Source organism: Chelonia mydas, chromosome 6 (genome assembly GCF_015237465.2).
Source record: "Chelonia mydas isolate rCheMyd1 chromosome 6, rCheMyd1.pri.v2, whole genome shotgun sequence".
Classification (NCBI taxonomy): domain Eukaryota; kingdom Metazoa; phylum Chordata; order Testudines; family Cheloniidae; genus Chelonia; species Chelonia mydas.
The window spans coordinates 83,812,193-83,827,584 of NC_051246.2; the positions used below are offsets into that span (position 1 = coordinate 83,812,193).

The window sequence follows — 15,392 nt, forward strand, 5'->3', positions numbered from 1 at the left end:
CGCTTCTACCTCAAATATGGTAATGTCTACCTCCATATCCTCATTCCCATTTATCATGCTACCATTATCCCTAAGATCCTCTTTAGTCTTATTAAAGACTGAGGCAAAGTATTTGTTTGGATATTGGGCCATGCCTAGATTATCCTTGACCTCCACTCCATCCTCAGTGTTTAGCGGTCCCACTTCTTCTTCTTTCTTTGTTTTCTTCTTATTTATATGACTATAGAACCTTTTACTATTGGTTTTAATTCCCTTTGCAAGGTCCAACTCTACCTGACTTTTAGCCTGTCTCACTTTATCCCTACATGTTCTGACCTCAATAAGGTAGCTTTCCTTGCTGATCCCTCCCTTCTTCCACTCCCTATATGCTTTCTGCTTTTTCTTAATCACCTCTCTGAGATGCTTGCTCATCCAGCTTGATCTACAACTCCTGCCTATGAATTTTTTCCCCTTACTTGGGATGTAGGCTTCCGATAGCTTCTGCAGCTTTAATTTAAAATAATCCCAGGCCTCCTCTACCTTTAGATCCATAAATTCTTCAGTCCAATCCACTTCCCTAACTAATTTCCTTAATTTTTGAAAGTCAGCCCTTTTGAAATCAAAAACCCTAGCTGCAGATTTATTTTTATTAATCCTTCTGTTCAGTTTGAACTGAACTAGCTCATGATCACTTGAGCCAAAATTATCCCCTACAACCATTTCTTCTATGAGGTCCTCACTACTCACCAAAACCAAATCTAAAATGGCATCCCCTCTAGTCGGTTCAGCAACTACTTGCTGAAGGAATCCATCAGCTATCGCATCTAGGAAAATCTGAGCCCTATTATTATTACTAGCACTCGTCCTCCAGTCTATATCTGGGAAGTTAAAGTCTCCCATGATCACACAGTTTCCATTAGTATTTACTTTATTAAAAACATTAGAAAGGGCTCTGTCCATATCCAAATTAGATCCCAGCGGTCTATAGCACACCCCAGGCACTATCCCAAGGGAGGCTCTAATAGTTTTCTTCCCCAATTTAATTTTTGCCCAGACGGACTCAGTCATATCCATTTCATCGCTTCTTATTTCTTTACATTCTATCTCATCATTGATACAGTGCTACTCCACCACCTTTACCTTTATTTCGGTCTTTCCTAAACAACACATACCCTTCCATACCTGTAGTCCAGTCATGACTACTATTCCACCATGTTTCTGTTATCCCTATAATATCTGGTTTCACTTCCTGCACCAGTAGCTCTAGTTCCTCCATTTTGTTACCTAGGCTCCTCGCATTAGTGTACAAACATCTTAATTTTTGCTGTTTGGCCTCAGTCACATTCTGTACCCTATTAGGCACGGTCATTTTACTACCAGTATAACCTATTAGACTTGTATCTACACTGCCCTTCCTCCTATCCATGGCTGTATCTACTCTTACTTCATTTTCTTTCCTCTCAATGCTAAATTCTGGCGGGGAGATTACCTGGACATCTCCCAACCATCTCCCCCTAATGCCTCGTCTGTTCATATCATATTCGGACCGCACAAAGGGACAAGCGGTCTCTGCGCAGAACGTCGCTAGATGGACAACATTTTGCATCAAGTGTACATATGAGATGGCATTGGCTATGCCTCTTCAGCGGATACGGATGCATTTGACGAGACCACAAGCAACATCAGTGGCATTCCTTAATGGCATTTCCATATTGGACATTTGTAGTGTGGCCACGTGGTTGTCTGTACACACATTTATGGACCATTATGCAATCACTGCTTCTTCCAGAACAGACGCTAATATCAGAAGAGCAGTCCTACGATCCTTGCTTAGGTGGACTCTGGACATTCAGTGCAAAGGAACTGAGGGGGGGGTCAGCGTGGCACTGCCTCATATAGCCAAGGGAGGGGCTACGGGCATGAGTGCCACCCTTCTACGGGTACTGCTAGGCAAAAGACTCTGGCGCACGCACACTCCTACTTGGAATACACGTCTACATCACATCTCAAAGAACCGCGGTTACAACAAGTAGCCGTTTTATTTGAAAGCTAGATCAAAAGCACTAAACTCACAGGTATTGTAGTTCTCTATGGAACGGAAACAACACAGGGTAGAAGCCGTGCAAATTTCCTTGCAGTGCTTCACCAATGATCCACAACTCTTCCTTCTTAGAGACTATATCTGGAGTAATCAGTTCTCCAGAGCTATTAATCTTTTATTCTCTGGTAAGAATGCCCTTTTTGGAAATGTTTATGATGTGGGCATATGTCTATAAGGAACCGGGCTGAGACCCAAACTCATCTCAAAAAAGCCACCAAACTGCTTTCAAATAGCAATAAATTTGATGACAATGTCAGTGATCAGACTAGTGAGCTATATTTCAGCTAATGACATAGTTTAATGACATAGGTTCTTCATTCCATTATATTCGTTACTATAAGACTTGCAGTACCCCCAAAGGAAGAGACATGCAAATACACATTGAATGCCCAGTGTCGTTAACTAGTTAACTCTCTCTGGAAAACATATTTTGTTATCTCCCTGTCTTTAAAAAAACCATAAAATGTTTTAGCAAGGTGCCAGGCTGCCTCCTCCCTAAGGTTGGGCACACCACTCTTTCTTCAGACAGCCAGTGTAGACCTACATGTTTTCGTAGGTGGCAAACAATATTATGAGGTGAACCCCTCCTCCTCGTCACTGTAAATAGGATATAAAGTGAGAAAAAGCAAAATAACATCAACACAGTTATTTGAAAATACTGGAGGATCTCAAATCTGCACTTGTGGGTCTACTTTTTGAAGGGATTTGGTTAACAGTTTAATACTGGAAATATTTTCTCATTGTTTCTATATTTCGTATATATTTTATATTTGCATTTTGGAGGTGAAAAAATCAGGATGATTTTTCAGACTTAGAAACTATGAGGAAAATATTGCTGGAACAAAAACAATTTATAGTCACTGCAATCTGAAAATTTTTTATCCAAAGTTACTGTATTTAAATGAGCAAGACTCGTGTAGGAGATTGGCATAAGTGTGGTGCCTCTGGTTTTGGGTAAAGGATTTTATCGTTAATGTACTATGATATTAGACTTTTCCCTGTCATGCAATGGGCTGTAGATTGGGGGGTTTAGGCTGTACTGTAATACAAATAATAATGCATTGCTACCATTCCTATAATATTATAAAACAAGGATGTATGTTTTTTCTGTGGGAGCTTGGGAGGAAGCCCTTCGGATGGAGATTTTATATCCTTTTAAAAGTTGTAACAAAGGAGTGGCAATTAGATTCTGAGCTCGTCTGTATGGGAGGCTGGTCCTGATTAATTGGTCCTGATTAATTCCCTGTGTGGATGTTCTTATTCCAGAATAAGAAGGCTTTATGAAATTTTGCTTAGTCCATTTTGGAACTAGATTCATTTTAGGGCTTGTCTACATGGGAACATTAAGGAAAATTAATAAAATTAACTTTTAAAGTTACTCTGCATTAACCCCCATAATTATGCTCTTATTCAGAATTAAAATGGCCTTAATTTGGAGAACTTTAATTCTAAAATGTACACCTTTTAGTCCCCAGGTAGATAAAACCTAATTCAGAATAAGGCCCTCTTATTCCAGAATAAGATCATCTAGACAGGAAGTTATTCCAAAATATCTCTTCTGCTTTAAATTCACACCCTACCTTAACCCAAATTAATTTCCCAGTGTAGACAGCCCCTCTGTTGATTTACGTGTGTGAAGAATGCCTCATTTTTCACTGCTTTCTGACTTTGTCCCATCATTTCCCCATTTCTTCCACTTAATCAGCATTGTTTATTTTCTTGTGAGGCATTCACTTTTCCTACCTTGATCAGCAACATATGTTTTATACTAGAAGAACAAGTTCCTCAAATGATTTCGACTGCTAAAGTTGTTGTTTTGTACACAACTAGTTTATCACCCACGTTGTTTTATTAAAACTGATCTCTTCTTATCTTTTCTTTGCACAGGGCAAACAAGGCAAACATGTCTTATATGGCTGCAGTGAACTTTTTAATGCTGCAGAGTTTATAAAACAAGTAAGTTACCACTAATATTTTAAATTTTCAGTATTTTGAGTTAATTGCCTTAATATCCCATTGCTGATTTTGTTGGATTCAGTTGTAGAAAGTGAACTATTTTAAACACTTAAACGCAAATTGAAATATAGGTCAACTGGTAAAAGTAAAAAAAACTTCTAATAAAATTTAAGAAGCCTGAGTTGTAAATGCGTATTTAGCAAGTACACATATAACAGATTAATAGGTTTGTAATTAAGTATGCTTTAATTAAATGTCTCTGAGTAACATAAACTGTTATGGAGAAGAGGGATTGATTTCACAGAACTCTTCTAAATTCGCATGTCAATCCATATTATCTGTTGAAATACCCCAAGAGGGTAAACACCTCATCTGACACTGTTTTGAAAGCTTTGGCTTAAGCTTTGCACATTTAGGTCTTGTCTATACCAGGGTAAGTCGACCTAAGTTACACTACTCCAGCTACGTGAATAACGTAACTGGAGTCAACATAGCTTAGTTCGATTTACCGCGGTGTATATACCTTGCTGTGTCGACAGGAGACGCTCTCCCGTCAACTTACTTTACTCTTCTCATTCCGGTGGAGTACCAGAGTTGACCAGAGAGCGCTCTGCGGTCGATTTAGCAGGTCTTTACTAGACCTGTTAAATTGACTCCCGCTGCATCGATCGCAGCAGTGTGCCTGACCTTGAGAGTGCTACACCCGTGAACTGCAGTGGGGGTTGCAGGTCCCCCATACCTTTTGGAATAAGCCCTTAAATGACAGTGAGACTTAATATCAATTTCTCCACACTCCTTTCCAACGATGTACAACTGCTCAGCCTAGTTGACTTTGTTGAGCATTTCTTAGCACTGCAGTGCCTCCCATCATCTATATTTCTTCCTTTGTTAGTCATTTCATGGTAGTTAAAGCAAATCAATTGGTATTTAAATACATCTGGCACAACTAAGCACATTCTTACCGCATAGGGATGAGAGTACTTAGTGTACACTATTAAGCCGACAGCTCTGTACTCAATTGTATGACTATAGATTTTTCTTTTTATGAAAGATTGGTTTTTTTAGTAGACATTCCAGAGCTGTTCATTTTTATTGTACTTTCAGGACAAAATAAACCAATGCTTTTTATACCTTACATTTTTCTCTTAACTAGCATGCTTTTCTTTGTAAACAGCAACCAAATATTGTGACAAAACCAAAAATTTGCTCTTTAAACTGAATTATTGGGCTAAAAAATAATACTGGCAATGTGATTTTTTTTTCTTTTGTCTCTCTTTGTATTTAGCTGTCCCAACTTGGGCAGAAATAGGACTGAAAAACACCATTATTTGAAACTATCTGGCAATTTGGAAGTATGAAGAAAAAGATCATGACAACAATCAGCTGACACCTTCATATCTATAACCTTGTTATAACATTAAAACTTAAACCGTTCCATTAATCTGATAATTTTGAAGGAAGGCCTGTACTTAACATAGTGTATATGAATAACAAAATTACATTTCAGAAAATAAAACTTAATCTGTATTCTGTCTGCTGCTACATTTCTGTGGTTGGTACATTTTACATTTTTAGATTGCAAATGTGTGTAATTGTGGTATGTCTGGGACTTCAGTGCAGTAGAAAGTGTAGTATATGCAAGGCCTACATGCAGATAATAGCATTTATTAGGTACCATATGTATCCCTTAGTTCTTGTTACAGTAATTGACGCAACCATTTTAAACAAAAATTCAAAAATTAAGAGAAAATTGCTTAACTTATAGAAATATGTTCTCCTCTTGAAAGCCAGACTATCTTTTTAGAAAATGGAAGAAGGCAAAACTGCATTTTTAGGCCTGTATGCTTATCAGCAGAAAATTCCAGTAACAATGCCACAAGACTGGTAAATAGCAAAAATCATAAGAACCTCATGGATATGTTTTGTAGAACCCAAATTAATTTTTCAGAACCAGTTATAAATGATAATTGTTTTAAATGTTTTTAAGCATTTCATAAGACCATAAGAATTGCCATAGTGAATCAGATCAGTGGTCCATCTGGACTACCGTCCCCTCTCCTACAGTGGCCTGAACCAGATATTTCAGAAGAAGGTGCAACAAACTCTGCAGAAAATGGTTATGGCATAAATCTACCCTACACAAAGTTTGTGTTCCTAACCTGTGATAGAGATCAGCTTGTGCCCTGAAATATGTGAATTTATAAAACTGTAATATTTCTTCTTATAACTTCAGATATTCTTGTCATCCATATAAATACCCAGTTCTTTTTTTTCATTTTAGACTCGATATTTTGTACCAAAGGGTTCTGCTGGTTAATTGTGCCTTGTATAAAAAATAGGGCTGTTGAATAATTGCAGTTAACTCATGTGATTAACTCAAAAAAATTAATGGCAGTTAAAAAAATTAATCATGATTTATCAGTTTTAGTTGCACTGTTAAACAATAGAGTACCAATTGAAATTTATTAAATATTTGTGGAAAATTTTCTACATTTTCAAATATATTGATTTCAGTTACAACACAGAATACAAAGTGTACAGTGCTCATTTTATATTATTATATTTGCTTACAAATATTTGCACTGTAAAAATTATAACAGAGTATTTTTCAATTCACCTCATACAAGTACTATAGTGCAATCTCTCTTTTGTGAAAGTGCAATTTACAAATATAAATTTTTTTTTGTTACGTAACTGCACTCCGAAACAAAACAATGTAAAACTTTAGAACCTACAAGTCCACTCAGTCCTACTTCTTATTCAGCCAATCGCTAAGACAAACAAATTTGTTTAGATTTACAGGAGATAATGCTGCCCGCTTCAAATTTACAAAGTCACCTGAAAATGAAAACAGGCATTCGCGTGGCAGTTTTGTAGCCAGACTTGCAAGGTATTTACCTGCCAGATGTGCTAAACATTCATATTTCCCTCATAGTTCGGCCACCATTCCAGAGGACATGCTTCCATGCTGATGACGCTCATTAAAAGAAAATGTGTTATTTAAATTTGTGACTGCACTCCTTGGGGGAGAATTGTATGTCTCTGGCTCTGTTTTACCCACAGTCTGCTGTTTATTTCGTATTATAACAGTCTCGGATGATGACCCAGCATATGTTGTTCATTTTAAGAACACTTTCACTGCAGATTTGACAAAATGCAAAGAAGGTACCAATGTGAGATTTCTAAAGATAGCTATAGCACTCGACCCAAGATTTAAGAGTCTGAAGTGCCTTCCAAAATCTGAGAAGGATGAGGTGTGGAGCATGCTTTCAGAAATCTTGAAGGACCAACACTCCAATGTGGAAACTACAGAACCCGAACCACCAAAAATGAAAATGGACCTTCTGCTGGTGGCATCTGATTAAGATGATGAAAATGAACATGCATTGGTCCGCACTGCTTTGGATTGTTATTGAGCAAAACCCATCATCAGCATGGACACATGTACTCTGGAATGGTGGTTGAAGTATGAAGGGACATATGAATCTTTAGCAAATCTGGCACGTAAATATCTTCTGACACCGCTACAACAGTCCCAAGTGAATGCCTGTTCTCACTTTCAGGTGACATTGTAAACAAGAAGCGAGCAGCATTATCTCCTGTAAATGTAAACAAACTTGTTTGAGCGATTGGCTGAACAAGAAGTAGGACTGAGTGGATTGTAGGCTCTAAAGTTTTCCATCATTTTATTTTTGAATGCAGTTATTTTTTGTACATAATTACATTTTGTACATAATTTTGTACATTTTAAATTCAACTTTCATGATAAAGATTGCACTACTGTACTTGTATAGGTGAATTGAAAAATACTATTTCATTTGTGTTTTACAAAGCAAATATTTGTAATATAAAATGAGCACTGTACACTTTGTATTCTGCTGTAATTGAAATCAAAGTATTTGAAAATGTAGAAAACATCCAAAAATATTTAAATAAATGGTATTCTGTTATTGTTTAACAGCGTGATTAATCAAGATTAATTTTTAATCGTGTGATTAATCGAGATTAATTTTTTAATCGCTTGACAACCCTAGTAAAAATGTTTCATTTTATCATTTTTTAACGACACCCTTCAGTTTCACTGAATGTCCCCTTTTTCGTGTGTTATGAGAGAGGATGAATGGAAAATACCAATTTACTGTCTCTAGGCCATTCATTGTTTTGTATAATTTTAGGATGTCCCTTCTGGAAGGTAAGCAGTCCCACTCTTTTCAGTCTCTTGTCATATGGGCGCTTTCCCATGCTTCTAATCATTCTTATAAGATTCGTGGCCTCTTGGGTACCTACTTACTTCCCATCTGCCATCTACAGAAGCCTTCATTATAGGCAGAAGCTTATTTCATTTTTCCCACAAATATCTTCAGGGTTTATAGTGTGCCTTTGTTCCATCTTTTGCTTTGCCAGGTAGTCCTGTATTTCCTTGTTTGTAAGTAGCCCCAGCCACAAGTCTCTTTGTGTCTGTGCATGGTCTTCGCTAATCAGTTTTTCAGAAGCCTTCATTGCAGTTCATTTGGCTGTTTAAGATTCTGAAAATTTTTACAGCTGTTAACCTGCCCATTCATCTGCCTGCCCAGTCAAAATTTCAGCATGAAACTGGCAGAATCCATGGTCCTCTTAACTCAATTTATCTTTTTTGCATGATCATTAAATGTGTAACTGTTTTTATTGGCAAAAAGAAAAGGAGTACTTGTGGCACCTTAGAGACTAACCAATTTATTTGAGCATAAGCTTTCGTGAGCTACAGTCACTTGCATCCGATGAAGTGAGCTGTAGCACACGAAAGCTCATGCTCAAATAAATTGGTTAGTCTCTAAGGTGCCACAAGTACTCCTTTTCTTTTTGCGAATACAGACTAACACGGCTGTTACTCTGAAACCTGTTTTTATTGGGTATTGTAGCAGGAACTGTTTCAAATGTAACTTCTTCATGAACACTAAAACAAAATCACAGTACAACTCTTACTGCTTTGTAAGTCTAAAATTGAAATACATTATGATTATAGCACTTTATGATGGATGCTGGTTCAGGGGATTTTTTTTTTAATGCAAATTTCTCAGGTGGACTTAGCCATAGAGTACACAGGGGAGTTTCTTAATTAGAGCAGCCCTGTAATGGCTGGATTAATATTGCCACTTCCCCAAAATAGTATACCTCTACAGGAGGAGAGTCTCAGCCTGCCCTATTTAGAGAAATGAATGCTCTCTGACCAAATCACTACAGTTTGAGAGGAGGAAATTTCTTCAAATGAAATAATTACACAACATACCAAAAGGGAGGTTCTAACTTCCTGAAAAAGTGAAATTCTTTGGGGGAAAGGAAGCAACTATCTCACGTGTGTGTTGTGTGTGCACACATACATATTTTAATATTTTTATTTAAGAACTGTGAGATTCTGTGATTCATTGCTTTAACGATTGGAATATTTCAGGGTGATTCTTCCCACAACCTTTGAATTTTTCAACTACCTTCTTTTGTAACATTAATTTTGTTCAAAGGGAAATCTTTTTCTGATACCAGTGAATTCTTAGAAATCCCCACACGAGTAATGCATTTCATCTATTCCTTAAAACATGAGTACAAAGTAATACAAGAAAACAAATGCATCATTTAGTGCCATTTTATCCATAGGAAATAAAAATCAACATATGCACTCTTTCATTTTCTCAACTCAGCAGTCTGTCTAGTATAGGGGCAGGCAAACTTTTTGGCCTGAGGGCACATCGGGTTTTGGAAATTGTATGGAGGGCCAGTTAGGGGATGCTGTGCCCCCACCCCCTATCTGCCCCCCCTGACAGGCTCCCCCAGGACTCCTGCCCCATCCACACACACCCTGTCCCCTGACCGCCCCCGGAACCCCTGCGCCTGACTGCCGCCTACTTCCCCATCCAACCCCCCCCATAGCACATTCCTACGCGGAGCAGTTTAGTACACTACACTGGCAGCATGGCACACTGAGGCTGCGGGGGGGAAGGAACAGTGGGGGAGGGACCAGGGGCTAGCCTCCTGGGCCAGGAGCTCAGGGGCCGGGCAGGAGGGTCCCACGGGCCAGATGTGGCCCGCGAGCAGTAGTTTGCCCACCTCTGGTCTAGTACCGGTAACTACTGGCACTCCCCATCTTAAAAAAAAAACTCTGTTTCATTCCAATTCTTATACTAACCTCATCCCTAGTGAGGGATAGCTCAGTGGTTTGAGCATTGGCCTGCTAAACCCAGGCTTGTGAGTTCAATCCTTGAGGGGACGACTTAGGGATCTGGGGCAAAAATTGGGGATTGGTCCTGCTTTGAGCAGGGGGTTGGACTAGATGACCTCCTGAGGTCCCTTCCAACCCTGATATTCTATGATTCTGCTTAGGCGCCTATAGTATATGAGCACCAGTAGTGCATAGAGCAACATGACTAACATCTGTTATAAAAAGAAAAGGAGTACTTGTGGCACCTTAGAGACTAATCAATTTATTTGAGCATAAGCTTTCGTGAGCTACAGCTCGATGAAGTGAGCTGTAGCTCACGAAAGCTTATGCTCAAATAAATTGGTTAGTCTCTAAGGTGCCACAAGTACTCCTTTTCTTTTTGCGAATACAGACTAACATGGCTGCTACTCTGGAACATCTGTTATGTGTATCTCATCCTTGCTCTCATTCTCTATCCAGGGAGGAAATTGCACATGCAGGTTTTGTTTGTTCGTCTGTTTTTAATAAATTATATCTATGCTGTGCTATGTGTTTATACTAGTGAAGATTAGTGAAAACGAGGTCAAAGTAGTACATCTGGCACTTGGAATGGAAGGGAGTGAGTTCTGAGGTAGTTCTTAATTCCTTTGGGAGTTTGTTCCAAAATCTTGGGCCAGCCTTTAAGAAAGCTCCATTTCCTGCACAGGTGAGCTTCGCCCTTCTGGTGGAATACTTGAGTGCTTGAGAAGCAATGTTGTTGACCACATATTTCATCTTTTGGCAATTTCTTAGATATCCTGGGCCCAAGTCATTGAGCACTTTGGGGAAAAAAGGACCAACATCTTGAATTGACACACTGTTCTATAGGAAGACAGTGTAATGAGCAGAGGATAACTCAGGCTCACTGTAGCCCAGATTGCTGAGGCTATGTGCTTCTGCATCCAACAGTAATTGGAGTGTCCTGATAGCTGAGGGCTTCATGCAGAAGTAGATGTGGTTGTGTTCAAGCCAGGACGTGTATAATGGAGCCTGAGTGATGTGGCTGACAAAGAGCATTATCCGTGAATGCTGTTATGTGAGCGCTTAGTATCAGCAAGGAATCCAGGAGTACTCCTAAACTGTGGACTGAACTGACCAATTGTGGGTGTGTATCTTCAGAGAGACTGCACTGTGACTGCAAAATGCCTTCCATTGTCAAGCAGCACAAACTCTGCTGTTTGCTTGGGGTCAGTGTCAAATGTATGGGCTTGAATCTGGTTAGGACTGTTTTCAATTTTAATATGTGCCAGGTGGCTTTTCTTACTGATTTCAAAGTTTGTTCAATATTTAAAGCACAGTTTAGGCAGATTTAGTTCCATTTCACATGTTCTGGAGTTATGTATTGCTTCATGTGTGATTCACATTGTCATTTTTTTCTGGTTAACTTGGGTTAACCAGGTTAACCAAGCTTTCACAACCAAATTTACCATTCCTTATAATTACCACCCCTTTTTGCAGGCCAAATTGAGTCTGGTTACCCTCTGCTACACCTCTTCAATTTTTGCAAAGTCCTTTCCACAGTACAGTGACTAGTACTGTATAAAGCATGATAGTTGTGCTTCCACTTGTTACATCCACTGCTCTCATACCTGTTTATCTCTATGCAACCTTATAAATTCTGATTTCGCTTTGGTTGCTCACTGGGATTAATAGAAATCAACCATATGGGATATCTTATTGTGTCATTTGTTCTCTCCTTAACTTGTTTCTCTCGCTTGTAAAAAAAAAAACAATAATAATAAACATTTCAAAAAGGGAGAATGTTTAAATCTTTTTAAATTGTTTAAATTTTAAATTGTCAAATACTCAGTAAAATTCATTTGCTATCTTCCAAGCATCTAGAGGCGCCTTAAAGCTTTGCTGTATGTACTTTGTCATTTGCTACTTGAGCAGTGCATATATTTTATTATTAAATAAAGCTTTAATATATTTCTAAATAAATGTATAGCTCCCGCACAACACACACAGTTTGATTTTCATGTTTGATACATTCCATACCTCATATTTTGTGTCAGCATCAAAACAAAGTACAATAGAGTCTCAGAATTACAAACACGTCAGGAATGGAGGTCGTTCATAACTCTGAAATGTTCATGACTGAACAAAACGTTATGGTTCTTTCAAAAGTTTACAACTGAACATTGACTTAATACAGCTTTCAATCTTTACTATACAGAAGAAAAATGCAGCTTTTAACCATCTTAACTTAAATGAAACAAGCACAGAAACAGTTTCCTTACCTTGTTTTTTTAACTTTTTTAGTTTTTAAATTTTAAGTTTTTTTAAACTTTCCCTTTATATTTTTTAGTAGTTTATGTTTAACACAGTACTGTACAGTATTTGCTTTTTGTTTGTTTGTTTTCATGACTGTTGCTGCCTGATTGTGTACTTCCACTTCCAAAGGACCGGTCAATTCGTAACACTGGTGTTCATAACACTGAGATTCTACTGTATTTCACTGGGGCATCTCTTTGTGAAAATTTCTACAGCATTCACTGGTCCTTTCTACCATCACTGGAATATTTCATGTTCCTGTTAATTGGCCCTTCTCCAAAAGAGATCAGTAGTAGAAAAGGAATGCAAGAGATCATGCAGGAAAACCTTTAGCAGGACTGTCTCCTCTGTCATTCTAGGGGCCATTGAGGTTAAGAGAAAGCACAAGCCCCTTGGCAAAGTCAGTCAGTTTTCATCCAGTGACCTTGTCCTTTACAGTCTCAAAGCTCTTTATGTAAAAGACAGATTTGGGCCATGTGTGGATCAGACCCTGAGACTTTAAACCAAGTATCCCAGCACTTCTGATGCTGCTAATTATGCTGATGCTGAGTGGCAGCTGAGACTCAGTAGATGGTAGAGCACTGTCTTACCTCCTTGCTCAGCTTCCTTTTTTGCACTTCCCACATAGTTGCTGCTGCTGTCGTACTAAAGAAGTAAGTATCCTAGTCTTGCTAAAGAAGAGTCAAAGAAGTTCTGTGAGACACTTATTTAAAAGAGAGCGAGAGAAATAGTTGCATCTACGACTGTGTTTTCTGAATCAGAACTTTCCAGAAGGTGAGGGAGTGGTGCTGATGGACAGCTCCAGCTTATTGCACAGTAACAAGTCTGGTTTTGCTGTCTCAGAGGATTGGGAAACCATCATTGGGGTTTACTTGCTCACGCTAGGTAAGTGAAAAGCAAATTCAGGCTGTGTTTCAAATTTTATTTTCTGTTCTTTGTTCTGAAGAGAGATGTGCAGTCGGCTCATCATGAGTGTGGAAAATCGGAATACCTGTGCCTTCTCCAGGGTAAAGTTGAATCTTATGTATGTTTAGAAATTGCAGTTACTTAAAAACAAAGGAAATGGACTTTACTTACCATAATGCTTGAATATTTGTTATTCAAAGATTAATTCACAGTTTGACACTGATCGTTTATTTACTTTTTTTTGCTGCTGCTGCAGCTGTTATGCTTTGTTGAAGATATTTTGGGTTAATTTATCATTATAAAAATCCATCTAAAAATAAATGAGAAATTGGTAGCTTTCAGAAAGAGTCTAGATTTAAAACATGAATTGAATAATGTAAAATGGAAACTGGAATTGGGATAGGGTGGGAAATGAAAAGTGAAGACCAGTTCTCTACATACATGCCCTTCATAGCATAGTACTACACCATCCTAAGGAATTCACAACGATACAATCAACATTTCTTTCCTTCCCTTAGAATTAGAAGATGTCAACTCCAGGAATTGTTCCACATTATTTGTAACAATCTGAGTAGATTATCAAAAACATCTGCTCTTTTTTGTCCAAAATACAAACCGCAAACCTACAACGCTGTTAATAGGAAAAAGATCTTTGTTTATTGTTACAGATATGAATCAAATATTTTTGATACTGAAAGCCCTACTACTAAAGCTGAATTAAGTAGTTTTTACATTCTGTTTCAATTATATATAATAAATGATAGCTATGTGCATGAATGGTTTCATAAAATAGCAAACACAAACCTATTTTAATTCATGGAGTGAGTGAAAATCACAGCAAATTTAACAGGATTTTGAGACTATGAATAATACACAGGACAACTCCCTGTCTCCTTCCTTCATATACTGAATGAAGAAATCTATTCATAGTCTTTAGACATACATTTTTTTATCAAATTAGTTTACTTTTATTTTTTAACTTCACATGGTCTATAATAGTGAATTGGAATTGTAGGATTATTTTCTAACTCGTGAAAAAAGTACTTTCACATCTGGAATATGTGTGAAGCCATTTTTTCCATCATGCCTCTCCCGGGCCAAATATGACTGAGTTGGACTCGAAATAACCTTGAGAAGGCCTTTTAGAATCTTAATTAACTTTGACCAGCTCTGTTTTGATTCTGGAGACTCTATGCCTATAATTTATGTTCCCTAGAGCTGCTTCTACCTAGCCTAGCCATGTTTACTTTTTAACTGTAGTCTGTTTTCATGACCAAGGTTTGTTGAGGCTATTAATATGGCTTCACTGTTTTCCTTAAACAGAGTCATGCTGGGGACATGATCTCTAAAGAAGTTAATTAATTTTTGAAGTCCAAAACTGGAACAGTTTTGACAGTCACTTGATCGGGTTTGGGAGAATCATACTTTGGCCATTATTCTTTAATACACTTTGCAAGCAACAGCAAACAGACAATTTCCAGTTTATGGAAGCCAGTATCTTCTGCAAAAATACATAATACATGCCTAAAGATTTGGATTTAACTGCCAGATGATAATGAGGCAAGACTAAAAATATACCCTTCCTAAAATCCCAACAGTCTCAGACACTGCTAGAATATGGTATATAGAATCATAGAATAACAGAGTTGGAAGGGACCTCTGGAGGCCATCTAGTCCAACCCCCTGCCCAGAGCAGGACCAATCCCAACTAAATCATCCCAGCCAGGGCTTTGTCAAGCCTGACCTTAAAAACTTCTAAGGAAGGGGATTCCACCACCTCCCTAGGTAACGCATTCCAGTGTTTCACCACCCTCCTAGTGAAAAAGTTTTTCCTAATATCCAACCTAAACCTCCCCCACTGCAACTTGAGACCATTACTCCTTGTCCTGTCATCTGCTATCACTGAGAATAGTCTAGATCCATCCTCTTTGGATCCACCTTTCAGGTAGTTAAAAGCAGCTATCAAAT

General features: G+C 38.1%; 1 protein-coding gene across 4 annotated transcripts in view; it reads left to right on the top strand.

Annotated features, from left to right (window-relative positions):
* The window catches only part of SCFD1 (sec1 family domain containing 1), a 144,640-nt gene extending 139,077 nt beyond the window's left edge, over positions 1 to 5,563 (top strand). For all 4 annotated transcript variants that reach the window (XM_043548067.1, XM_037900537.2, XM_037900535.2 and 1 more), the window contains 2 exons: positions 3,968 to 4,036; positions 5,322 to 5,563. In XM_043548067.1, the coding sequence (XP_043404002.1) occupies positions 3,968 to 4,036; positions 5,322 to 5,345 (93 nt within the window). In that variant the 3' untranslated portion in view covers positions 5,346 to 5,563. The remainder of the gene's footprint in view (positions 1 to 3,967; positions 4,037 to 5,321) is intronic.
* Positions 5,564 to 15,392: the final 9,829 nt, after the last annotated feature.